Consider the following 25766-nt stretch of genomic DNA (forward strand, 5'->3'; position numbering starts at 1 on the left):
AACAAAACCTTTCTGGTTGGTAGTATCCTCTCTCTCTCTCTCTCTCTCTCTCTCTCTCTCTCTCTCTCTCTCTCTCTCTCTCTCTTCAAACATAGATCTTACAAATAACACAGTGAACCAAGAATAATAGCAAAAATTCCTTTGCTTCCATATCATACAAATCCTCATTAAAATTTAGCAAATGTAATAAATTTGCTAAAACTCATTTCTAGCTTTAGACATCGATTTCAAGAAGGATAATGTTTTGCACATTGCAGGTATCATGTCAGCATCCTCCCCCAATAATAATAATGATAATGATAATAATAATAATAATAATAATATCATATAAGAGGTCTAATTAAAATTTTGAAAATTTAACAAATGCTTTTCAATTCAAAGATATAGCATATGGGTGAGCCAGCTTGAAAATTGTGAGCATGGGAAAGCTGTCCCCATTACCCATCTGTCTTGTGGCTGCATGAGCAGGGGAGAGTCGCCCCCTCCATCAATGCTTAGGGCAGGTGGGAGAGCTGGCCTTGCAGTCACAAGAGTGAGAGAGCCAACCCTATTAGTGCAGGTGTGGGTGGGCCAGCCCTGAAGTTGTAAACATGGGAGAGCTGCTCCTATTTCCCACTTCTCATCAGGCAGACAAACCCTACAGCTCTCCAGACCCAAACCCAGGGTTATGAGTTGGCCTGCTCCAACATCCATCCACCCCATGGTCTGCTGTAGTACATCAAGGGACCTGACCTGCAGATCCAAAGCTTCAGGATCACTGCAACATGGGCAACAACAGGATACCCAGGAAGAGCCCTAGTGAGGACCCAGCATCCATAGTGTAGTAGAAACCAGAAGCCTCAAACAAGAACAAAAACTTTTGTGGCAAACACTTGCAAGCAAAGGCAAAGGTGTTTGCAGTGTGACTTAGTATGTCACACTGAAGCTTCCATGACAAGATTTTTCATTCCCCCCCTTTTTTTATTAAATTTTGTTTTATTTGGGGGTGTGGAAGGGGCAGAGGGTGGATGCCAAGGAACAGAGAAATGAATGGGATCAAGATACCTGATGCAAAAGACACACTGAATAAAGACCAAAAAAAAAAAAAAAAAAAAAAAAAAAAAGAAGAAAAAAAAAAAAAAGACACAGCAAGCATGGTATGATTTTTACCTGCGATTCAAATTTATCAGAATCTTGGGTTTTTAGTTGCTAAATCTAGCAATGCTAGTGACTCCTTTTGTCCCAGTGTTTGGTGGCTTTTTTTATAGTAGATATATATGAAGGAAATTAGAGCCCCTCCTGCTACGGTTTGGAACTTGTTTTGAGTATGTTCTCTAATGAATCATATGCTGGAAACCTCATCCCCACTCATAGAGCATAAAGGAAGTTACCTATTGGGGGGTCCTTTGGTCATTTGCCCTGTCTCCCTTGAGTGTGTTAGTGCTCCAAGGCTGCATTACATATATGAGTGTGCTCCTCAGTCTATCTGAATTTCTGTCTCATCTCATGATCAAGCATCCTACAAGTTGATTCAGCATGAATCCAATAGCCAAGATGTATTGACACCACTGGGCCCTTGCCAGGGGCTGACTCACCCAATTCTGACTTTCATCCTCTAGGCTATGAGAGAAATAATCAACTTAAAAAAAATTGTCTAACTAGCCTCAGATATTTTGTTATGACCACAGAGCATGGAGTAATATAATGCTCAGGGGCAGAGTTTATGGCTTCTATTTCCTCCTAATTCTCAGCACCCAGACCAGGGAGCAGTCATTGCAGAATGTTCTCCCTGCAGGTGTGTTTCACAACTGCTGTCAGTCAACAGTCCTCTGAACTCTAGTAAGAGTCACCTGAAGGGCATTCTCAAACACAGATTCTCAGGTCTCATTCTAGGCTTTTGGCTTCAGAAACCACACTCCAGGTCTGTGGTGTCTGGTGGCGTTGTCACCAACTACTCTTAAAGCAAGTGAGAAATCGGGGTCCTTATGAAGGCCACATTTGGGGAAATTTCTATCATTTCCATGGAGTTTTAAGAAAATTGTTAGTTATTTATGATTCTATATGTCGTGTTTCTGTATGGGTATGTGCATGTTTGTGCAGGTGCCTGCAGAAACTAGAAAAGGGGATTGGATCCTCTGGAGTTACAAGTGGTTGTGAGTCAACCAATATGGGTACTGAGAAGACAGCAAGCCATCTCTTCAGCCTTTCCATCCTTTAAAATTCCTTTTCTGTTTTTATTATTTTTATCCCCTGTCAATCTTTCAGGTGGGACATTCCTGCCTGAGAACAGCAATGTACAGAGGCCCTTGTCTGTGACATCAGTTTGTTGCTCCAAGAGCTAAGGGCAGAATTAAGTTATGGACCCTGGAGAGAGGAAGAGACAGAGGCTGGGAAACATAAGGGAGGATCTTCTGTCCCCTAGAGGAGGAAGCTAATGATGACTTTAGAGAAGGAGCACTCATCAGTACCTGTCCTATTCAGTAAGTCTCAGGTTGTGGCTTTGAATTTTCCAAGATGCACCAATTAACAAAAGGTTTCACAAATATAATTTAGATCAAAGCAAAACTATATTCCAAGAAAACATAAATCCCACATCTTACAGATGAGGAAAATAAAGGTCTGGGGGAATAACCTCAGTTCCTGAAGTTGGAACTAGAGGCAGGACTAAAGAAAAAAGTTACTTTTCTTGCTAAATCATTAACTATATCTTACACAGGTCTGTTCCATAAACTGTAAAGACAAAGAGTTTTGCAATTCATGAGGGACTTAATGAAAGGAAGGAGTAGGCACTGAGTTCTGAACATGTTGAGGGATTGTCCTAAGTGACAGGACCAGAATTAGAAAAGGAGGTGGAGAAAGAAGGTGACATAGATCAGATTATAGTTTAAAAATCCAAAGATAGGAGATTGGCATGAAAGGAGGTGATTGACAGTTCATGAGGTCTTCCAGGTTCATTCTTCAACTCTGCCATGTCACACAAGCAAAAGTCTCTGCCAGGCCTTCCTTTTTTTTCTTTCTTTCTTGAATACATATCTGGACATACAGGTGGGCTTGCATATATACTGGCAGACACACTGACTCCCCTGTGTTGTGTTTAGGGGAAACACAAGGACAGTTGAAAACTCACCCGTATCCACCGAACCCAGGGTGGCTAGCTACCTCCGTTTCTTTCCATTTCCATCTCAGGGCAGTAAAATGCCCATAATAATATTTACCATTTAACAGTTCTTCAGTGTATAGTTCAAGTGATCAGATATGTTTCCAATATTGATTAGCCATTGCTATAATCCATTTTCAGACTTTTTCAACATCTCAAAAAGAATCTTATACACGACAGGAACTTTCTATCCTTCATCTTCCCCTAGTCAATCATAATCTCTATGGATTTACCTATTCTAGATACTTCATGTAGAGAGACTCCCACAACATTTTCCTTTTTTTTTTTTTCTGTGAAATTCTTCACTGAGTAGCATGTGTCAAGATGTGTTCTTCTGAAAGCCAAATAACACCCCATTCTATGTCAGAAAGTTTGTTCATCTCCTCATCTATTGACAGGCACTTGGGTTGTCTCCATCTTTTGGTTCTTGCAGATATTCCTTTGTTTTAAACACTCATGAACAATCAGGTTAAGTCCCTGTTTTTACTGGATCCTACAGAAATTCTGTTCTTAGCCTCTTGAGGAGCCGCTCTGCAGTTTCCACAGGGACAAAACCACTTTGCATTCCCAGCAGCAGGTAGATGGTGCCCTGTCCGCCTACTTTTCCCTTCTCCATGACTTTGCCAACACTTGCCTTTTAAAAGTACCCAATGTATATGAAGTGTATATGAAGTGGCACCAGGTTATTCCTGACTGTTCTTCCTACTTATTTATTTGATAATAAATGTTCTAAAGGGTGAAAAGTAGTACCTCCCTGTGATGCTCATGTGTTTCCTTAGTGACAAGGATGCACAGACCACCATGGAGGCAGCAGTGCCTATGTGCCTCATGAGAGCACAAGAAGGGGCCAGTAAGTAGCATCTTTTCCCCTGTGTGGGTCTTGAATGTGTCCGAGTGTGTGGTGATCCTAGAGAATAAAGTATTTCTTACACAATTGTATCTAGAGGAGATGATGGAGTTACGTTTGGGCTAAGTTAGGTGTGTGTGTGTGTGTGTGTGTGTGTGTGTGTGTGTGTGTGTGTGTGTGTAGTCTGTATGCAGTAGAGTTTTGGGAGAGGTTCTGGGACACCGGAACCCATGCCTCATGCTTCCCTTTCTTTATATGTTTCCTCATCCCATGCCTCTTTCACACATGCTGCTATCTTTCACCTAGGAGTCAAAGTCACATCCATACAAAAGATTCCAGCGACAGAGAGGCCTGTAACCCGATGTTTAAGAACACCACACCAGCTTTGAAATAGACAAGGCAGAGTATTTTTAAAGTCAGGAGGATGACTTTATATCTTATTTAAGCTGCTTTTGCTGAACAAGAGCTGAATCCAATCATAATAGATGCTTTCAAACATGTTTCTCCTTCTTTAGTTGAAATAGGTGTAGAATTGATCTTTCCAGACCCATTCTTTGCCTGTGCTTGACACGTGCTCCCTTTCCTACATGACTATAATCCTGAGGAACTTGTTTGGCCAGGTATCTCCTGACTCATCCTGCTGTGTTCCCCTTTACTGGCCCTTGTTCCCAGCTCAAGCAAATCTTTCTTAGCAGCATCCTCCCAAAGTGCAGTCTCTCTTATCACCCTTCTTTTCATTTCCTCCTTCTCAGTTTCATCTCCCTTCTTTAACGTAAATACCACATTTTCCAGCTCAACTTTTATTTCACTCTATGGCTCTTTCCAAAGAACTGTTCCCACTAAAGGGATAAAAGGCCTTTCGTATTGTTTGTAAATGATGTGTATATTTGTATCTCGGTGTGAGTATATGGGGTATCTATGAAGGTGAGATGAGGGCATCAGATCCACTGGAACTGGAGTTACAGGAGGTTGTGTGCCATCTAATACAGGTTCTTAGAGCTGAACTTGGATCCTCTGTGAGAGTAGTGTGTGCTCTTAACCCCTGAGCCACCTTCCTAGTTCACAACAGAAGACATTCTTATGACTACATGTGATGTTTTGGGATCATTTAGGAGCATCTGGCATTGCTAATAATCCTACATGTCTTACATACTTTGTACTTAAATGATATCTTACTATTTTGATTTTTTATGTGTGTATTGGGGGGCGGGTGTTTGACCTTTCCCTGTAAATCTCCATTATCAGAACTCTTCTATACTCTGCTGGTCTGTGATGACCTCATTCCCACCCACATAGTCTGTACTCTCCCTGGATCATTTGCTGTACCTGTGTTGAAGACTTTTTTCAAGCCTAAGTACTTCTCCAAAGTTTCAGAACATCAGAATAGCTCCTTGGAAACACACTGTGATGTCAACTAGATAAGTTGCCCAAACCCATGTCTGAGCTATTTACCCAGGAACTAGAAGACTCTTTCTCCAAGTCACTCAGGAGCCTCCGGCTGCAATATTGCCCATTCTCACCATAGCTGTCTCTATCTTTCAGCACTGTTGTAGTTCTCACACCCGTGGCCTCCTGCCTAATTGGCTACATCCCTTAGGATGTGGCCCTTCCTCTATATGAGCTTGTTTCCCTCCAATCCATTTCTCACACAGTAATTAGAGTGTCATTTTAACAACCCAATAACCCCAAATACTGCTTTTTTAAAAACCTGGTCATGTTACTGACTAGTATACAACCTTCAGAATGAACCTTTCTCCCAATATAAAGTTTGTTTGTAAGAGCCATTTAAGGTGGGGACAAGATGACTTAGAGGCTAGTCTGAACTACATGAGAGTGTCTCAAACACAAAAACAACAAAGACAGCAAGAAAGGGCCATTTATGTTCTGCCCTCTGCCTACATCTCTTCCAGTGAAAACTCTAAAAGGCAGAGGCAGTGGGTTTCATTGGGACCTTATTCAGCTGCAAGTGAAGATCTTCACTTACTACTTAAAAAAAAATCTCCATGATAGTAAGTACATTTCATTGCTTTTTATTTACTAAAACAGCAAGCTTTATGGTTACATATTGAGATACTTCCCTCAATATCCTTGAGAGTGTGGTTGCTCTTCCTGTGGGCAGTGTGGCTGCTGGGGTTCCAGGCAATGTCAAGAAAGGAAATAACAAGCATCAGAAAGCTAGAGTCATCTAACAACAGCCCCTGAAGCCTTGTCCATTCGTTTTGTGCCTGCACTCTATAGGTCAGATTGCATTACAAGTCCATAGAAGATAATGATAAAGGAATATTTACTTATCCTTATAGCAAGAGAATCTGGGAGGTGTTTTAAATGGGCACACTGTTGCCCTGTAAAAATTTAGGAGCATCATTTGTAGAGAAATAATAGAATAGATGCTGAGAAGACATCAAAGTGACTGCTAGAATAATCTCCTCACAGAGTGTATCAGCTGTGAAAAGGGGTTAACATCAGTGATTTTCACTGCACCTCTATGATACAATTTCTGGTATCCTTCCCAGACAAAGATGGCCACTCCTTCACTGACCAAAGCATGGAGGGTGGGAATCAGACCTGGACATCAGCCTGTAACCATCTTCCAAAGTGATGATGATAGGCAGGTAGAGCAGAACCAGGACTCAGGAAGGGAGAGTCTGGTAATTGGAACACTTTAGGATTGCTAGATATAAATTGGAGACCATTATTCAAATGGGATCATTGCCTTGAGAAGCAGACAGGAAATAGAAATGCCAAGGTGCCTCAGAACTCTACTAGTCAGTAAAACAGCTTTGAGATTTAATGGTTGAAGTGTTTGACTCTGGACCAGGTTTTAAGAGTACAAAAGCAATGAAAAACAATGACAAGGCATTTAAATCCTCCAGTCAAAAAGTCTTCAGGGAGAAGGAAGAAAAACAAAAACAGGGAATTTTTTATTTTCTGTATTAGCAAAATGATCTATGGATGTGCATGCCTTGACTATTGCATGAAGGAAAGAGCCATTTGCTGGTTGGTTTTTGTCAACTTGACCTAAACTTAGATGCATCTGAGAAGAGGTAATCTTATTTGATGAACTGCCTCCATCAGATGGGCCTGTAAACAAGTCTATGGTACATTCCCTTGATTAATGATTGATATGGAACCAGCTCGTGGTAGACATGTGGTCTCATGGTAAACATTACTCTCCAGCCTGGGGAGAAAGCAGGCTTGGCAAGCCATGAAGAACAAGACAGTAAGCAGAATTTCTGCATGGACTCTGCTTTAGTTACTGCCTCCAGGAGGTTCTTAACTTGAGTCTTTGTCTTGGCTTCTGCTGATACACCTTAACCTATAAGCCAAATAAACACTTTCCTCCCCAATTTGCTTTTGGTCATAGTGTTTTAGCATAGCAATAGAAACCAAAGTAAGACAGTCAATCTGCCCTTTCTGTGTCTGGGCCAAGGTGCATCTTTGCTGTCCAGGAAGTTAATCAGACTCCCTACTAGAATGCTGAAGAAGGAGGGGTGAGGAAAGGTTTAAAGAGGCAGAAAGAAAGCCCTCCTTTACTTTCTCTTCTCCACCTGAATGTGTCTAAGCAATTCCTTGTCCTTGTTTTTTATTTAGTCCTCCTGTTTCCTGCATCTGCTTCTGCTGTGGACACTTACTCAGGTGGAGAAGACTGGTTCCATATCACAACTCTACATGAACCTATCTGTTCGCCAATAGAAGAACTTGTCTATGTTCTTCAGTAATTCTAACCTGAAACAATGAATAGCTACATAGTTACCCTTAACATATGACTTATTGATAGTAGACAGATCTATAACTTAAGATAATTATCAGAATGATTAGAGAGAAGTATGGACACAACATAGTGCGGCAGCCACCAGAAGGAACTATATAGGATGACATACTTAATGTCCATAAAGTATTGTCACAAAATGCAATGGACAGAGCTAACAAGATGACCTCAGGAAGGATACACTTTGGAGTCGGACCTTTGCTTACACAGTGAAAATACACAGACATAGGATAAGGAAGATTGAAATAATACCGCACTGTAAGCTTGAGATATAATATGGCCACTAGACTACCTAAAGCACATCAAGGCCTCTTCTTTTCCTTTCCCTTTCTCACTTTCTTTTCCTTATGTCAGTAACACAGTAACACCTTTGCCCCAGATCCCTTTGCTAAGGGTGCTAGGAAAGTAAGGCATCCTGTGCCCTCCCTGGAGCTCACAGGCTGCAAAAAAGTCACAGGTAATTGGGTAACTACCCTAACATGCTATGGATGTTAAAAATGAAATTGAGTACAAGTGTACTGGAGCCACAGATGAAGAACAAGGCAGTTCAAAGAGATGCCTTTGTGCCAAGCTGGTCTTGCATTACTGAAAATGTTTTACAGTAGTCAAGGGCAGGCAGGCCTGAGCACAAACAGAGGACAGCATCCAAATGAACCTAAGGAAGAGAATCACAGAAAACTCAGTGTCTGTGCACGGGAATCGTAAAGTGAGGGAAACAGAGGCCAAACCCATAGGGCTTCCATGCCTTGTTAAGGCACCAAGGCTCCGCCCTGCTTGAATTAGGAGTAAGGAGTCATCATAGCCTCAGACATACTGGGAGAAGAGTATTTTAAGAAGCATGTGAGATAGTCACTGGGAATGTGGTTGAGTGGAAGCATGCTGCCTGGCATGAGTAAGACCCTGGGTTGAGCCACTGAGTGAAAGAAAGTTACAGAAGAGCAGTTAGAGCTCCAGCCATGGAAGGTTATATGAAAAATAAGAAAGAAATCTTGACATGTTGAACATCATGGAAAGACAGCAGAGGAGAGAATGACACTTTCAAATGTGTAAGAAACATCCAGATAACAGAAAGATCAGATCAGTTCTGCAAATAGGTAGATTAAGGTGACCATAATGCTACTGGGTGTTTAATAAGTACCAGCTTATCTAGGCACCTTTTCAGTATTAACTTAGTTACTTCATCCTTTGAACAGCATTACCAGGAAATCCTATAATTATTTCATTTTCTTGAGTAAGAAATAGAGTCATACAGAGGATGAATCAAGAGCTGGGAATGTAGCTCAATGGTAAAATGTTTTCCTAGTGTGCACGGGCCCTAGTTCATTCCCCAGGACCACAAGGAAACAAAAAAAAAAAAAAAACCACATGTTGATTCAAATGCCTCTCAGTTCTCAAAGTAAGAGGTAGCCAAATTAGGGTTGTTTCCAGGCAAAGCCAAGGACAAGTAAGCTATAATAATGTTCTAGAGTAGGGGAAATGTCAGGTAGAGCTTTCCTGTACCGTATCCCTTTCTTCCCATCTTCCCTGGAATCCAACAATTAAATTAGTAGATGATCAAAAGGAAGTTTCCCTATCCACATTATTGGTAACAGACGCTGGGAGCCCCCAGCAGCTGCATTGAGGAGGTGTCAGAGCTCAAAGGGAAGGGTCGAATAAATCATACTAGAAGTCCCCCTAGACTTGAACTAGTTGTGATTCTAGCGTCGTCTGACACAGCAGGGTGAATTCTTTGGGGCCACCAGATGGTTGTGTGGGTTACCCATTGGCTAAACATGGCTCTAATCTGCACAGTAGCTTCATAACCTATGAGCCTCTCAAATCTGCTGACTCCACCAGAAAACAAGCACGCTCTCACTCCTGCATGGCCAACAGGAACTGACCTGGCGTGGAAAGCAGAGGTAACATCACAGCAGTCTAACAAATGGAGCTTCATGGCTACTGTTGAGGTGCTAGGAATGAGTCTTTCTTGACCACAGGAAGGAGGCAGGACTACATGGTGACTGATTCCTCAGGAAGGGAGGGAAAGTGTAGGGAAAGATGGGTGCTCCGTCCCTGCCTTTGAGGAAGGAGTTTCTTCCATGGCTCCTTGCTGCTTAATACTCTGCAAGTTCATCTTAAACACATTTATTCTTGACCTTCACTCAAAGGCTTCCTGAATTTTTCTTACAGGAAGCCTTAGAGATGGATCAATTAGGAATGATTATAATTCTTCATTCCTTCTGCCTGCAGATCTTTAACTGATTAATCTTTGCCTGGCACCCTAAGAAGGCTCTACAAGTAAATAAACATACGCCTACATTGACAATGTCTTATCCATGACTCTGTATGTAGAGTTTGCCTACGCACGAACATCACTTTTGAGATCTGACTGTGTTCACCCATCTGTGACCATTTATATTCCTAGCTTCCTGCAGGCAGAAACTAGTTGTGAGTATTTACTTCTAGCACCGCTACCTATCAATAACTATACTCAAAAAGACAATTTGCAGAATTGCTGAATGCAGAGCTTGGAATGAAACTTTAAAATCCTTTGATCCAACTGCTTTATTTTAAAGTGGAAATGCCAAAGCCCGTCGAGGTGTGTGTCTAACCCATGGTGCAGGACATTTTCGGATGGCTTTCTGGGTGTGGTTTTTAGCCCTCCTCCTAATTAAAACAGGTTGAGGGAGTTTTTAAAATGTCAGTGTTTGCCCAGTGGTGGTGGCACTAGTCTTTAATCCCAGAATTCTAGAGGCAAAGGCAGGCAGATCTCTGTGAGTTCGAGGTCAGCCTTGTCTACAGAGAAATTTCCAGGACAAGCTATACAGCTACAAAAAAAAAAAAAAAAAAAAAATACACAACAAACAGATAGCTAGATCGATAAATAGATGATAGATAGATAGATAGATAGATAGATAGATAGATAGATAAAAATCACAAGGAGACTCTGACTTACCCAGTCTGTGATAGGGTCTGATGCTGGCATTTGTATAAAGCTTTCTGGGTATTTGATGGTTTCAAATGACTAGTTTAGAGTTGAAAACAGACCCAGGCTAGGGAGCTAAGCATCCATCTGTTGAAGGCCATTGTGGCTTCTGAGACTGGGTCAGGAGAAGCATTGCACAAGGTTACTGGAATTGGAGGAATTGTAGACCCAGGAAAAGTTTTGTCCCATGTGAAAACAGCCACTGCCATGGAAGATGGGAACAAGGGCAAATTTTAGTTGCATTGTAGGGACCAGACTGCACATAGAAGCATGGCCTTCTCTGGATGTGCAGAGCTGAAAATCCAATGGGACAGACCAAGAGGCAAGAGACGATAGATATACAGAACAGCCATGGAAAGTGGATTCCCAAATAAATAGAGTATAGCAGCAGAAGAGAACAAATAGCTGTCTTTGGTTAATGAAGCATTTGGCTTGTTTTAGAAACCTAAATTAGGGGAGGCTGACCAAGTAACAAGTAAGTTCTTAATGGGAAGCAAATGTGCATCCCACACTGAAGCCCAGAAAATAGACCAGCTGCCCAAGGCAAGTTCTTCCCTAGCCTTATCTTTACCATCTTTGGCCTTGTTGTGGCTGTGCAGAAATTGGGGCATAAAGGAGGGGGTCTGGCTATGCTAGGTGGCAGTGGAGTTAAGATGGCAGTGGTGTCTATGAATCACCAAATATTCAATGACCACACCAGGAGCCACATGAATAATTGACTCTCATTTGCTTTCAGTTTCTTCATGCTGCATATAATGGAAGACACTTGAGATTTCAGGAACACCCTCTTGGCAAGAACAACAAAAATCAAAGGTAGTGTCTCTGATCTGCAAGAACACAGAGCTGTAATGTGCGCTCTGCCAATGCTTCCTTAAACAAGGACTAAGTGCTGATGTTGTGGAATATTATTTTAAGGTGTGTGACATTTGTTTAATGATGCAAAGATCTGTTGCATTCTCTTCTGTTGATTTGTTCAATTCTGTGAAGCTGTGTTACCTTGCCTGTCTAAAATACCCAAATGGTCTAATAAAGAGCTGAACATCCAATAGCAAGTCAGGAGAAAGGTTAGCAGGGCTGGCAGGCAGAGAGAATAAATAGGGGTGAGAAATCTGGGAAGAGAGGAGATGGAGGAACTAGAAAAGAAGGAGAGGAAGATGTTGGGGGCCAGCCACTGAGCCACACAACCAGACATGGAGTACGATGGAAAGTAGAGATATACAGAAATAGAAGAGTAAAAGCTCACAGGCAAAAGGTAGATGGAATAATCTAAGAAAAGCTGGCTAGTAACAAGCCAAACTAAGGACGGACAATATAAGTAATAATAAGCCTCTGTGTGTGATTTATTTGGGAGATGGTTGGCAGGCACCCCAAAAGAGCAAGGAACAAAGAACAAAACAAAAACAAATACAACAACAGCAAAACAACTCCAGGCTGGTTACTTTCTTGCCGCACCATCATTTGCACAGGGGGCCTGATACTGCATGGAGTCTTCCCACTTGCTGCAAGGGGAAGATTGTGATCAGTCTTTGATCTTAACTCTTCCCTTGATTTGTTTACTGTTACAGTCCTAGCATCTTCAGTACAGCAAGAATCTTAGTAGTGCTCAGTACATTCTTCTTAGTGATTGACCAGCCATAGTAGATTTTTGACTGAGGTTAGAGTTTGGTGCCCCTTCTAAGAATAAACAAGTGAAACCAAAACAAGCTGGCCTTTTGATCAGTCTTTTACTAATGGAAAGTCTAATGTTCCCACAGAAGCCAAAAAAAGATAGGGGAAAAATCAAACTTAGTAACCTAATATGTTCTTGGTAGCAGGAGTGAAGAAGAATGTGTTTCCAATATTTGATTCTTAGCTTGACAGTCTGTCTTGAAATCCTCTTTTCAGCAATGAAAATTAGAGTCTTTGTTGGTTTGTTTTGCAGTTTGCAAATGGCTGCAGAGCTCTTCTGGCAGGGCTTCTGGTTTTCCTCTTGCAAATAAACAAAAGGCCATACCTGTAATATGACTTACATAAGGGGTATTCTGTGATTGCTTGCTATGATTTCAGAAGGAGAGTCAAGAAAGGGAGTGAGGAAAGAGGAACAAGGCAAGCACAGATGCAGAGGGGAAGATAAAGGCAGGAAGAAGGCAAGATAAGCTGGGTATGAAAAACTAGAGTGCCAGAGAAAAAAAAAAAAAGAGAGAGAGAGAGAGAGAGAGAGAGAGAGAGAGAGAGAGAGAGAGAGATATGAAGGCAACATAGTGAACAGCATCCCAGACTCCCCTCCCAGGGATGGGTGAACTCACCACGGTTCATCTCCCCTCCTTCCCCAATGCTCCGCCTTGTGTTCTGGGCTCAGTGGGCTAGACTCTCCCCTCCTTCTAGGCAAGCCTGCAGGAAGCAGAGCAACCCCTGCCAGCTTGACCTAGATCTGTCAACTGATCAATTACCACTCCTATAGAAGAGAAGGGGGGATGAAAGGAAGAAGGAAAAAGGAAAATGGAAAGAACTAGAAGAGGGGAGAACTGGAAGGGAAGGGGAGGCCAGTAGGAGAGGATGGGAGGGAGCATGGTTGAAGTCACATGGCAGGGAGGGTAGCAGCAGACTTAACTCTGATGGCAGCATGAGTAAATATACAAGGAGAGAAATGGGAAGTTTTCAGAGACAACTGACCAACATCAGTTAAAGTACAGGAGATCTTTCTTTTTCCCAAACTTCGCTGATTCAGAATAGAGTAGTGCCCCCCTTCTCCCCCCCTTTCTTTCTCTCTCTCTCACACACATTGAAATGCTCATCTTTAGCTCCTATCCCTCTTTAAGATTCCACCCCTTGGCTCTTCATGCTGCAGCATCACAACCCCATGCCAAGCCTCCTTCCACAAATGGATGGGGGCATGATCCCCGTGTTTCATCTAGAGACCCCCTCCCCTCCCCAGCATGAACTCCAGTGCAGTAGAGAAGCCCCACCAGGGAGGAAGACAGTCTGAGGAGACTCATAAGACAGTGACTACCCAACCTGCAGGCACCAGCTACCTTATGTTTGCATGTTTCAATTTTTATGTTTAATTTGTTTTTATTGAATTTCAAATGACTATAGACATAAAGTAAACATGTAACAAGCCAATAGAGCAGAAAGGAAGGAAACTGCATAAATACAACCGGTCTCAGCATGGAGTTCCACTTAGCACCACATGTTTGGAGTGTTACAAGCATTAATGAGTCCTTACAACACCCAGGGGAATCACTCCCCGGCCTGTCAGGCAGGTGGGGAGACAGGCTCTTGGGAGGAAATATTTATTTTCCCTATAGAAAACACAGAAAAAAATTGAGCCTGGAGATAATCAGGTTCCCAGCTGAGCTGGACTCAGGTCACCAAAGCTGGTTTGATACCTGGAGGCCATCTACATGGGGTATTTGAAGACTGTAGGGCCTCTGATGCCACTAGCAATGAAGCAAACTTTGCATTCTAGTTGGTGAGCAGGAAGTCAAGAACTCCCAATAACAAAAACAAAAACAAAACACACTTGGCCAAATCCTAGGCTTGCCAGTCTTGTCCAGAGGGTGTCTGCACTATGAGGGGGCATCAAGAATATTACAGATCTTTCTAGCACATTCTGCAATCACACAAGTAGGACAGGCTCACAAAATCTGCAGCTTCTTGGGATATTGCTGCTCACGTCAGTGCAAGGGATAACTTGGTTTGTCTGGTCCATCCATGACACACAGCCACGGGTAGTGTTGGTCATTGTCCCCTAGTTTTGCTGAATTGTATATAGGTGGCAAAGAGATCCCAGGGAATTGCTAGTAGGAAACAAGGAGTAGAGCCCCCCGCCCATTCTACTACCACCACACCCTTCCCTGGAAAGGTATTTTAAAGTTACTTTCTTGCACTGTATTGTTAAAAACTGCATTGGAAGGGAAACATCCTAAGAAAGAAGAGAAGCTAGGTATGCATCATGCTTAATAAAAGCAAAGTGCTTCCTTTATTTCTAGTTGACTTTAAAAGGAAAATGCATATCAACAGCAGAACCAGGTTGCGCATGGTAACTCTGGTAACTAGGGCTGCAGTTCCAAGAACGACCTTCATCAAGAGGGCCTGATGCTCCTGCTTGGCACTGCTTGATTGCCTGACAGCCTCGAACAAATATTCAGAGGCCCAGCACTGTGGGTAGTGCAGTATCCAGCAAGAAGGGTGGAGAGGAACTGTCTAGGAACATTAGACCATGATGAGCCCCAAGCAGGCAACTCTAAGCATGGCAGTCACATTTCACTTTTAGGGACTCCCCTTCTCTCCCTGCACTTTGGTCACACTTTCAAGTAGCCACAATGCCCACACCAGACCCTATTGCATGTTGTCAATAAGTGCCATTTGGTTTCATGTACCTTCTTCCCATCTCAGAACTACCCAGTTTGGCTGCTGAGGCCAACTGCATGCTTACTGTAGCATGGTGGGAAGTTAGGTGGTTTGTGTAGCTCCATGGTGCCCATGGCCTCGCCTGGGAACCAAGAACAGTGTGAAGTGAATGTCTTTTCACTCTGTATTTCCAATAAACAGCTTCCTTGACATGGGATCTGAGAGGTGAAGAATTAGGAGGGTTGGTAGGGAAACTAACCTAGCTAATGGAAAGGTGCTGAGAGGAACCATGATCCTTGGAAGGAAGAATGGTCAGTTGCTAGAAAGAGAAAAGCTGCAGTGCACCCAGCCATTTGCTTTGGGAACCTCTGCTGGCAGAAGGTGGGCACTGTGTTGGAAAGGGCAGCCCCTAATCCTGCCTCCTCTCTTCTCAAGAAAAGCTTCTTCGAGTTAACTAGCCCTGGTTTTTCTCAGGGCAGATCCCTCACCCCCTGGAGCTACTCAATGCCTTCCCCAGTCTTCCAGGCCTTGTCACATGAACCCTTAAACCTCCCACCCCTCTAAACTGGATCACTGTTGCTAGTGGGTTTGGGGGAGGAATGAATCAGGGAGGGGTTCCTAACCTGCCACTAGAGCTACACACCTTTCCAAGAGGCAAGAAACCCAGAAGTAGCAGCCTTGGGAAGAGTCAGCTTAAAACAAAAACAGGAGGAGAAAAAATCGCCTTGGAATGTGTGCTGAATTCTAACTAGTCCTGCTGGGTCAATGCAATAGGGGTGGATTATTGCAGGCAAGACCTGGGCTGCCTCAGTAATTCTGTAAGTTTGATAAGAGATAGCTAGCAGCCTCTGCTTCCTTCCCCGAAAGTAAAACAGATATCACCTTTGCCAAGTCCCACTGGCATGTGGTATGGGGTCTCTAGGGGTCACACTGCCTTAAAAATTGGTCAGCCCTGTTCTATTATGACACACAAAGCCGATTTAGAGCTCCCCAGATGCAGCCAGCACAAATAAAGCTATCATTTTTCCTTGGGAAATTCGGAATTTGGTTGAAGGAGAGCAGATCTGAGAAATCCCTGTCCCTACTTTCAATCCCCAGGATGGGAATAAGACTACAAAAATCAGACTTCACCTGGGGAAATATGATTTTTTCCTACTCCTCTATTCAGGGGTGATGTGAAGTATGAGCAAATATTATGCTTCTCTGCATTTATTTCTAATGAAAAGTTATGCTAATTTATATGTAAATTTGCTTTGGCCCTGGGGCTCCTGGCATATAGCCAATTGGTACTGCTGATGGTGGGATATTGGCAATTGTCTCCAAGTTGATTTAATAAACAGGACAGAGGCTCTCAGGACAGATGACAGTTTCCAAAAGCATGGGTCATCCTCTCCCATCCTCTGACACCTTACTCAATGCCTTACCTACTTAGTTTCCATTTCTGTTGTCAGAAAGCAAAGGACTATTTCCCTGAGGGGGCCTGGGCTTGAACTCAATTTCCCTACTGCCTGTGTTAGGGCAGTAGACTCAGTTGGTGGGATAAGCAGATATATATATATATATATGCTTGTGAGTTCCCTCACACACACACACACAGATCCTGCTCCATATTACGTAAGAGGAGTCAACCAAGGATGCCTCTAGACTCCTTATCCTTCTACACCCCCAATGCCTAAGGGACAGGGCAAAATGGAGAACTCAAAGGCTGAGCAGTCTCAAGGATATTCCTGTATGGTCCTTTCCCATGGACCTTCTTATCATGGTCTAATTCCCCTCTACTCCTTTCCCTTCTTCCTAAGCCATAGCCAAAATGCACAGACATTTGCATTTGACTCTTTCCACCCTGTTTCCTCTGTCCACCTCATATAGATCTGCAAAGACAGGGATCATCACTCAGAAGGGGTCAGAGGGACCAGAGATTAGGACTCAGGGAAATCACCAGAACTCCGTGCTGCACTGGCAGAAGAAGAGGCAGTTGTGGGACACCCATCCCCTTTCACTCTGCCAGCCAGAACTTTCCTCTGGGAATGCAACAGCATAGGAATAGGAAGGAGAGCCTTGCCCTCTCCTCCTCCCTGCCTCAGGCTCCAAGACTCTTGGGGAGCCTTGCAGGACCAAGCCTGGCAAAGTTTCTGCCTGTCTCAATCTCTGAGTTCCAACATTTTAAATAGTAAAGGGGCAACCTAGAGCTCCCCTTCCCCCACCCCGACTCCCCAAAGGATGGGGGTAAGGCAAGCTGGTTAGCAGCTAATTCCATGGCCAGGATTAAGGGGAGGATCTGCAGAGTGGTAGGGACCACACAGTGCAGCAAATGGACTCCAGGTGGAGGCACGTTCCCAAATGCACCTGAAAAGAGCAGAGCAAACACTGAAGAGCCCTGGTCAGAGAGCAAGCCAGCCTCAGCAACTGCAGCCTGGCTTCGCCGCCGCCGCCAGTAAGAAGACCGAAAATTAGCATTCGCCTCTTCGTGCCTCTGTCCTTTCAACTTAGGAAGGCTTTCGCGTATTTCAGAGCCCACCGCAGCCTGCCGCTGCCTGCACACTCCTTTATCTGCTTGAAACGCCCACCCCCACTAGCCCCGCTACAAACACACCCCCAAACAGATACAAAACTAACAGTTGTTCAGGCTCCTGTGAATGAATGCATTTATTCCCCGAAGCCAGACCGTTGGCCAGCACCTTCCAGGAGGTACCCGATTATTTCCAGCCTGCGTCTCCCGCTTTGCACCTCTTGGAAGCTTTACAAGTTCACTGGCCAATATTTAAAGTTTCCTCCTGTAATTTCTCCCTAGTCGTATAAGCAGCACGTTCGCAACCCGGCTGCCCTCCCCATCGGCGAGGATCCCCTGCGTACATGTGTGCTGGGCTGTGTAAGTGTGAAGGATGTGCATGAAACCAGGGAGCCAGCGCACAGCCACGGACCCAAGGGAGTAGCAGAGACACGTTTTACTTATGCACATATAGTTTCTCATTCCAGTAGCAGCCAGAATCAAATCAATATTCTCACAGCCTGGTCGGGAGAATGAAGTCCCAGCCATGCTGGATGAAACGCTCGCACTTCCACCTGCAAACCGCGCAGCGGAGCCGACCCCGAGAGCCTGCAAATGCTTGCAGCACCGGGTACCATTCCCGGAGCTGATGTAGGCAAATCAAAAGCCGATCTTACCTTGGAAGAGGCACAGAGCCGCCAGCCCCGTGAAGATTGCCCACGAGATAGAATTGTGCATTTTTGCCTGGATGGTTTTCATAATTTTTTTCTTCTTTTTCTTCTTTTTTGTCAGGATCGTTTTTTCCCCCTCCCTCTTTCTTTCCTTTTTCCTCTTGATAGATTGTGTCGCTCTCAAGCTCTTCCGAAGAGATTTAAATCCACTGTTTTGCTGAAGGACACAACAAGGAAGCCGAGGGCGTGAGAGAGTCTGACTTCTCCGTAATTATCTCCACTCATACTCTGGCACTGAGGCACATTGTACAATCTGGCCCTGGACAGCCCTCCTACAAGCTGCAATCATTGGTTCTAATCCAAGGATTGACAGAGCTACAACACGCGCGCGCAGGGCACACACACACACACACACACACACACACACACACACACACACACACACACACACACACACACACACGAGGAATCATTTGCTGGGCAAATCAAGCTGATTAAAGAGACAGGAGCCTGGAGAGATGGAATGATAAATGCCACTTTGCCCCTTGTATATTACTTTCATTTTTTAAACTGACAGTCAGCAGAGCCCTGAGCATCCAAAAATCTCTTTCCTCTGGTGGTCTCTAGCCCCCTGAACTTCGATACACTTTGCACTGGAGAAATCCCATAGCCAAGGTGGCTTGTAGGAAAATTTAAAGGGGCATTTTCATGCTCTGTGAAACTTGCAAAAACGAGTCAAATTCTATTTGTTGTTCCTATTTTCCTGGCAAGGGAAGTATCATTAAGTATCAGATTTCTTCTCTCTTTTTCTTCAACCTTTTGGTGTAGTCACTTTGAAAATAATAAATAAGTTTCTGTTTTCTTTTTCTGTCCCTCTTCCTTCAGAAAATGTGTATCACTCCTATTTTCATTCACTTTATTTTCTAAAATCACCCATGTGTATGTCACCCCAGGCCAAGTGATAAAGTGTCCAGAATTTGAGAAGACAGCCCACCATATGATTACACAGAACCATCAGAAAGAGAGCAAGGCTCTTGCTCTATGGCCTCAATCAACATTCACTAAAAAGCATATTGTCAGTGTCTGTACTTCAGCCTTCAGTTAGATTTAAGTTAGATGCACTAAAGGACCATCAAATCACCACTTTGTGTGTTGCTATAAATGTACTCAGATGGTTGCAGACATTTGTCTCCTTGATGATATGTCAGCAAGAAAATCAAACAAACAAACAAACAAATAGATGTGTGTGTGGTTTTTTTTTTTTTTTTTTTTTTTTTTTAGGGTTCTAATTCTAAGAAGTAGGAAGCTCAGTTTTGGCTTCTTCCCCTTAAGGAAACACATGATGTATCCTGAACAAAAGAAAAACTGAACCCATTGTGGATGCTCACCAATTCATTTCAGCACACGTTTTAGATTGTTCTCCAGAACACCACTGTCGTAGAACACCCCATAGAATTGCTAATGCATATTCTTGATATGCCACAGAGAACTCATTGCCTGTTCATATTTATGGGCACAAGAGTGAAATCAAGAGGATATTGAGACATTGGGACCATCCTAGAGGTTCATTCTGCTTGTTTAGTGACTATGTGAGTACCACTTGCAGGTGGGCAGCCCATGACCCTGAGCACTGCCACCCAGAGCATCTTTCTTGCTACCCACAGATCCAGGCCAAAGGCAGCTTCCTTTAGTTCCCTGAGCCTTGGCCCTTCGTCTGTAAATTTGGAGTGCTGGAGATCACGTCCAGAGCTTCTTGCTATTGTATTCAAAGGTGTTCTCTCTCTCTCTTCTGCCTCTACTTTCTAATTCACATGTCCACCCAAAAGTCCTTGATGCTGTGAGCTTTGCAGGACAAGAATCTTATCTTAGGTTCGTTTGTAAAAGGCTCAGTATAGTGGCACATGTAATTAAATGCTCCAGGGCAGCTGGGACAGCAGGTGACAAGGGTGCAGAATGGTCTGAAGGTCGGCTTCACTTTACCTCTACTTCTTTCTAAGATGATGAACAAGACCAGAGTCAACACTGATAGTATTCAGTGACTGCAGAGGGAGAGACATCAACATTTGTGGATGTTCTCTGTGGAACTGCACAAATCCATGTGTGAAACTGATTTTTGCCAGGCTCCCACACATGCAGCAACAGTAACGAAGTAGCTACCACAGTCAGTGTTTACTGAACCTCTGTTATGTGCCAGGTATAAAGATTTGCAGTCTTTTCTTGCATTTTTCTCATTAAATTGTCATGGCATATGCTTCATTATTATTACTCTGCTCATTTTACAGATGAGGACATTGACATCCAGAAAACACTTGCTCACAGGTATACAGTTCTTAAGAAATAGAGTCTGAGTTTGATTTTAAGCATTTGTGGGTTAGATCAACTTCTAAACTGACTTTCTATGCTAAATTCTAAACATTTTTTTCCTATTTTGAAAGCAGTGAAAGTATAAATTAATACATGCAGAACAACAGTTATAATATGATAGAAAATATACAATAAACCATACACTGCTTTGAGCCTTAATCAAATTGCCAGTGTTTGGCACCCGTAATTGATGCTATCAGACAGCACCTGTAAGTGACCGTTTTTCTATGGTAGCTTTCTGACATTCTTTAGAGAGGCTTGGAGTCACGATATGCCTTGAGGGGGACATAGACAGAGTAGATGAATAGCATGGGGAAGAATACTGTAAGCAGGCAATGTCATAAATTAGAAGTTAGATTTGGAGCTGCAAAGGGCCTGTCTAAGGTCTTCCCTCACACCCTGATGTGATACAATGATTTTTTTCTTTTAAACTTGAAGTAAAATGAAACCTTGGTCTATGCCTGATCCTAGGCAATACTTTTCTGAGAACAGGTGGATGGTATAACTATTGAATTAACACAGAGCAGGCAAGCAGAATACACACCAGTTATTCATACAGCTTCTTTTTCTATAGCTTTAAGAGTTTGATATACAAGAACTGTATTTATGTCGTTTCTGCCCTATCCTCCCTCCTTTTCTACTTCTCCTTTATCATGTGCTCACCTCTCCTTCTCAAATTCATCTCTTCCTTACTATTATTGTTACATAAATAATTATGCTTATTATTGTTACATACATACTCAATATATGTGCAATATACACATACATATTTATATCTGAGTCCAGTTGCTCATCTGTATGTGTGGTTAGTTCTGACCACTTAGATTGGATAGCCTATCAGGGGCTCGTCCTCTCTTAAAAACTATTTGTTGCCTATATTTCTTCATCTAGCGTGGTGCCCTGTGAGATTAGAGGCCATGTGTAAACTGGTGTTTTCATTGTGCTGGTCTCATTTAGGTAGCCATGTTGCTAAGATTTTATTGGTGTAGCTCTGTGTCTTGATTAGAAAACACTGTATCACAGCGAGCATCCTGATCCTATGACTCTTATAGTCTTTGTGTCTGCCTTTCCACAATGTCCCTTAAGCCTTAGGTGTGGTGGTTGTGTTGTAGATGTATCAGCTGGGGAGCGGTACTCTGTAATCAGTTGTTCTCTGCATTTAAGTAGCTGTTGATCCCTGAGATGGTTTCCATCTGCTGCCAGAAGCGTCTTTCAATGAGTGGGGAGAGTTACACTTACCTGTGGGCGTCAGGACAGGCATTTTGAATGAGTTGGGAATTGTAGCAGTTTAGGAAACTGGCAGTTGTCAGAACGCAGGACCTAGGATTGTGTCTCTCTAGGTTCACATCCCAGCTCTGCTCCCTACAGACTCCGAGACTCATTTGGAGATATCCCAATTCCACATCTGCTGTCTACAACAAGAGTAATTACTCCTCCATCCAGCCATAGCCACATCTCACAGCCACCAAGTCATTTCCATTTATTTTGCTATTTTAGCCAAATTGAGACTGATGTGGTCTAGCACATATCAGGGGAAGAAGCAATCAGGTCCTGAGAATTGAGTCTCTCTAGGACAGTAGCTTCAGATTGGGGCTACCCTTTCACTGAGTCAAAACATATTCCTAAGGGATGGCCGATCCAGCTAGGTTGGAACTACTTGCTGCCAAACCCTAGTGTCCAAAACGTGCTCTCTCTTTCTGAATGTGAATCTATCACATCCAGTAAATTTTCCCAGAGGCTTTCACATTTGGTGAAAACACGCAATTAACCTCTCATAGGGAAAGTACCTTCTCTTTTGTTGTGAGGTGTGGCCCCAGTCACCAGCTGACAGACTCCTGAGGTCAATTGCTACTGATGGTTATCATCGGCAGAGAGGACTCTGTGTACTCTAGGAAGGAGTTCATCTGACCAGTGTCAGATTTCACTGAGAATGATCATGTGGATGGAATCTGCTACCCTCTCCCCATTTTCATGTGTGTCTCAGCTCTAACAGGATGTATGGCCTCAAACAGCAAACCACCAGACCCTGTCCTTTAGGGGCGGCCAGCATCTGTGTTTGGGATTCCCGTGATGGGAAGCGAAGCACTGACTGATGAACCTCTGATTGGGGGACACTGTGATTGTAAGGGGACTCTCAGAAGTCTCAGTTCCTTGCTACACAATCAGAGTTCCTGTCTGTGAGTCAGACACTCGAGCCTTCCTCATCAGAGCTGCAGGAGGCACGGTGAACTTTGGGGTCACCACATTCTTATCATGCATCATTTGTGCATGCCATGAGCCACCTTCTCTACAGAGGAGGGTGGATAAGTGGCCCGAGGCCCAAAATCAGTGCCAAGAAAGGGACTTTACATTTTATGTAGAATGGTGCTCCCATCCACCTACAATTCTTTTAAAGTTAAGGGGACTTTACTATGGGGAAGAATTTTACTGTTTGTGGATAAAGAAGAAGGAAGAGGCATCAGAAAGCAAGAAGGGGAAACAGATGAGGTCTTTAACTTCTGAGGAGAGGGCAGCCAGCACTGTGTTCCATACACCTTTCATCATCAGGTAGCTGAAGATTCTACCCAGTATGTGATGAGCTGCTACAAATAGGGATTGATTCTCTGCAAACTGCCCCGATGCACACCTGTCACCTTAGGCCATGGCAGACAATAAGTCCAGGAAGGTTACTGTGAGATCCAGCTGCCCCGCTGTCCAAATTGCAGCTGAACCCTGAGAGCAGCCTTCAGCCTAGGAGAAAGGTGAACAATGGCCCGCGAGTGGTGGGCCAGCCCCAAGGACTGGATTGGGAAACCATACAGAGGAGGAGGAGAGGAAGGTGTGCAGTCTGCGAGGGAGGCAGGAAGGAGTGTGCAGGCAGTGTTTTTATTTCTCTCAGCCATTATGGAAAGAACGGCGGGAGCCTAAATCTAAAGAGCTGCGCAGAAATAATGTTGAGGACTTAACAAAAGCTGCTGCTCCGTTCTGCTGTCCACCTGCTGTGGCCTGCCTCTGCCGAAGCTCTGTGCAGAGCGTGGTCTTACATTCTCAGATGCTTGCATGAGCCCTGCTGTGGGAGCAGGAGCCAGCCTGCCCTCTGCACACCTGGGGGAAGCCTGGTGCAGCTGACTGGTGACTGCACTTCAGGGAAGGAAAGGAAGGCTATGACAGGAAGCAGACAGTCTCTTGCCTTTTCCAAGGACTGTCCCTGGAAAGTGGCAGGGCCCTTGGCCACCTTAGGTCAGGCACCATATGAGATCACTGGTAAAGGGAAGAGAATGGGTATAGGGGACAAAGCATGCCTGAATGGTGTAGCTCCATTTTGAGAATTTCGTAGTAGCAGATTACCTGATATATATATTTTCTTCTATATATATAATTCTTCTATACTGATATTAAAATGAAAATGTAATTCTTAGCCCAGAAATTTTAGATTTCAGTCCAAAGTCCTATGGAAAGAGACTCTCTCTCTCTCTCTCTCTCTCTCTCTCTCTCTCTCTCTCTCTCTCTCTCTCTCTGTGTGTGTGTGTGTGTGTGTGTGATGCATGTGCATAGGCCAGAGGACAACCATGTTATTGTTATCCATGTTGTTTTTTGAGACAGACCAATCAGTTGTCAGGAACTTGCCAAGTGGATTAAGGTCAGTGACTCTGCCTCCTCTAAACTTGGATGACAAGTGAGTGACAACATGCCCAATTGTTTGTTTTTTATGTGGGTTCTATGAATCTAACTCAGGTCCCTTTGTTTGTAAGGAAATCACTTTACCAACTGAGCTATCTTCCCACAACCAAAAGGAGCTAATAAATTACAAGCATGGCTTGTATTAGGAATACTGGGAAAGATGTGAGACTTAAAGTCAGAAGAATGGGCATTGCATCTGTCCCTGTGGGAGTCCATCCTGTGCTCATCAGAGGCTCAGGGTTCATATCCTGTCTCCCTCTAGACCATTCATCAAGAGAGAGCTAGCCTCTGCCTCATTACCTTCAAGTTGTGCTGAATATATTCTTCAAAATAAAGGCTATGACTATCCTAGCAAATGCATAAGCTTCTTGTCTTTAAAATCAACTTGCAGGAAAGCACTAATCAGTGTGCTGGTTAGGGAGCAGCCAGGTATCCCATCCTCAGGGTACTGGTTGTCACATTGTCTCTGGGTGCTGCAGAAAGCTGGGAGGTGACTGATTCAGCACACTGAGCTGTAGTTCCTTGTGGTCTGATGGGAGCTGACACAGTCTTAGTGTGTAAGTGGACACAGCCAATCAGTTTCCTCCCTGAGCATTTTCTAGGAGTTTGGAGGGAAAAGGCATTTTATCCCAGTGGTACTTTTATTGACACATGAGGGATACCTTTCTAACACTTGGGGAACCTCTGCCAGAAAAAAAACAGAACCAACAAAAGGAAGATAGAATTAAAGGGTAAAGATGCTGTTGAAAGAAAGACAAGAGACACTTGAAGCCAGATGTCCCCTCCTTAGAGTTCCTACTTTCCATTTGCTCAGATGAGCTGGAGTCAGTTCCTATTCCTTGTAACTGAAAAGATCTAGGGGAAAAGGCCAATGTAGAGGGTAATGTGTATGAACTTCCTGCTTCTCCACCCTTCTTGCATAGCTTCACATGCTCTTCCAAGTGTCTAGGTGTTAATAATCAGAGCTTGTAGAAGAAAGGAAGCCTTAGGCAGAGATGTAGGTGTCTGAGATCTTTAAAATCAAGTCACACCAAGTAGCCCATCTTGGTATCAACTTGGTATCAACTTGGTATCAGCTGGAACAACAGTGGACCAAACACTTCCTTTCCTAAAGGCTGTAGTTAGATGGGTTGGGTACATCATCATCATCATCTTCTTCATCATTTATCAATTGTTATTTTAGTGAATGCTGGGGATGGTACCCTGGGCTTGCATATTTCAGGCAAGTGTTCTGCCACTGAGTTATACCCCCAGCCCAGGCAATTTTTAATGAGGGTCTTCTATGTGGACTGTCTGCATGGTTTTCTTACCTGTCCTTGGTAACTGAGTACTATTATTTCAATTTACTTAGATCCATGATTGCTCATGGAGTAACTGGTCAGGACTTCTCCATACCTAACACCTGCCTTTTGTTCTCACATTTGGGTATATTTGAAATGAAACCAGTCTCAAAGGAAGAAGATAAGGGTAGCCCAATCGGTCAGGACATTCCTCTACCTGTGTAAAATAATGTGACCCCTTATTCTGAGTGAGG

The 25766-nt window shown here is 43.6% G+C and overlaps 1 protein-coding gene across 2 annotated transcripts in view; it reads right to left on the reverse strand.

Annotated features, from left to right (window-relative positions):
• The window catches only part of Ntm (neurotrimin), a 956051-nt gene extending 937454 nt beyond the window's left edge, over positions 1 to 18597 (reverse strand). For both annotated transcript variants that reach the window (XM_051196962.1, XM_051196959.1), the window contains exon 1: positions 18215 to 18597. In XM_051196962.1, coding sequence (XP_051052919.1) covers positions 18215 to 18296 — 82 coding nt within the window. In that variant the 5' untranslated portion in view covers positions 18297 to 18597. The remainder of the gene's footprint in view (positions 1 to 18214) is intronic.
• Between the last annotated feature and the right edge of the window lie 7169 nt (positions 18598 to 25766).

This window comes from Phodopus roborovskii, unplaced genomic scaffold (genome assembly GCF_943737965.1).
Source record: "Phodopus roborovskii unplaced genomic scaffold, PHOROB, whole genome shotgun sequence".
Lineage (NCBI taxonomy): Eukaryota > Metazoa > Chordata > Mammalia > Rodentia > Cricetidae > Phodopus > Phodopus roborovskii.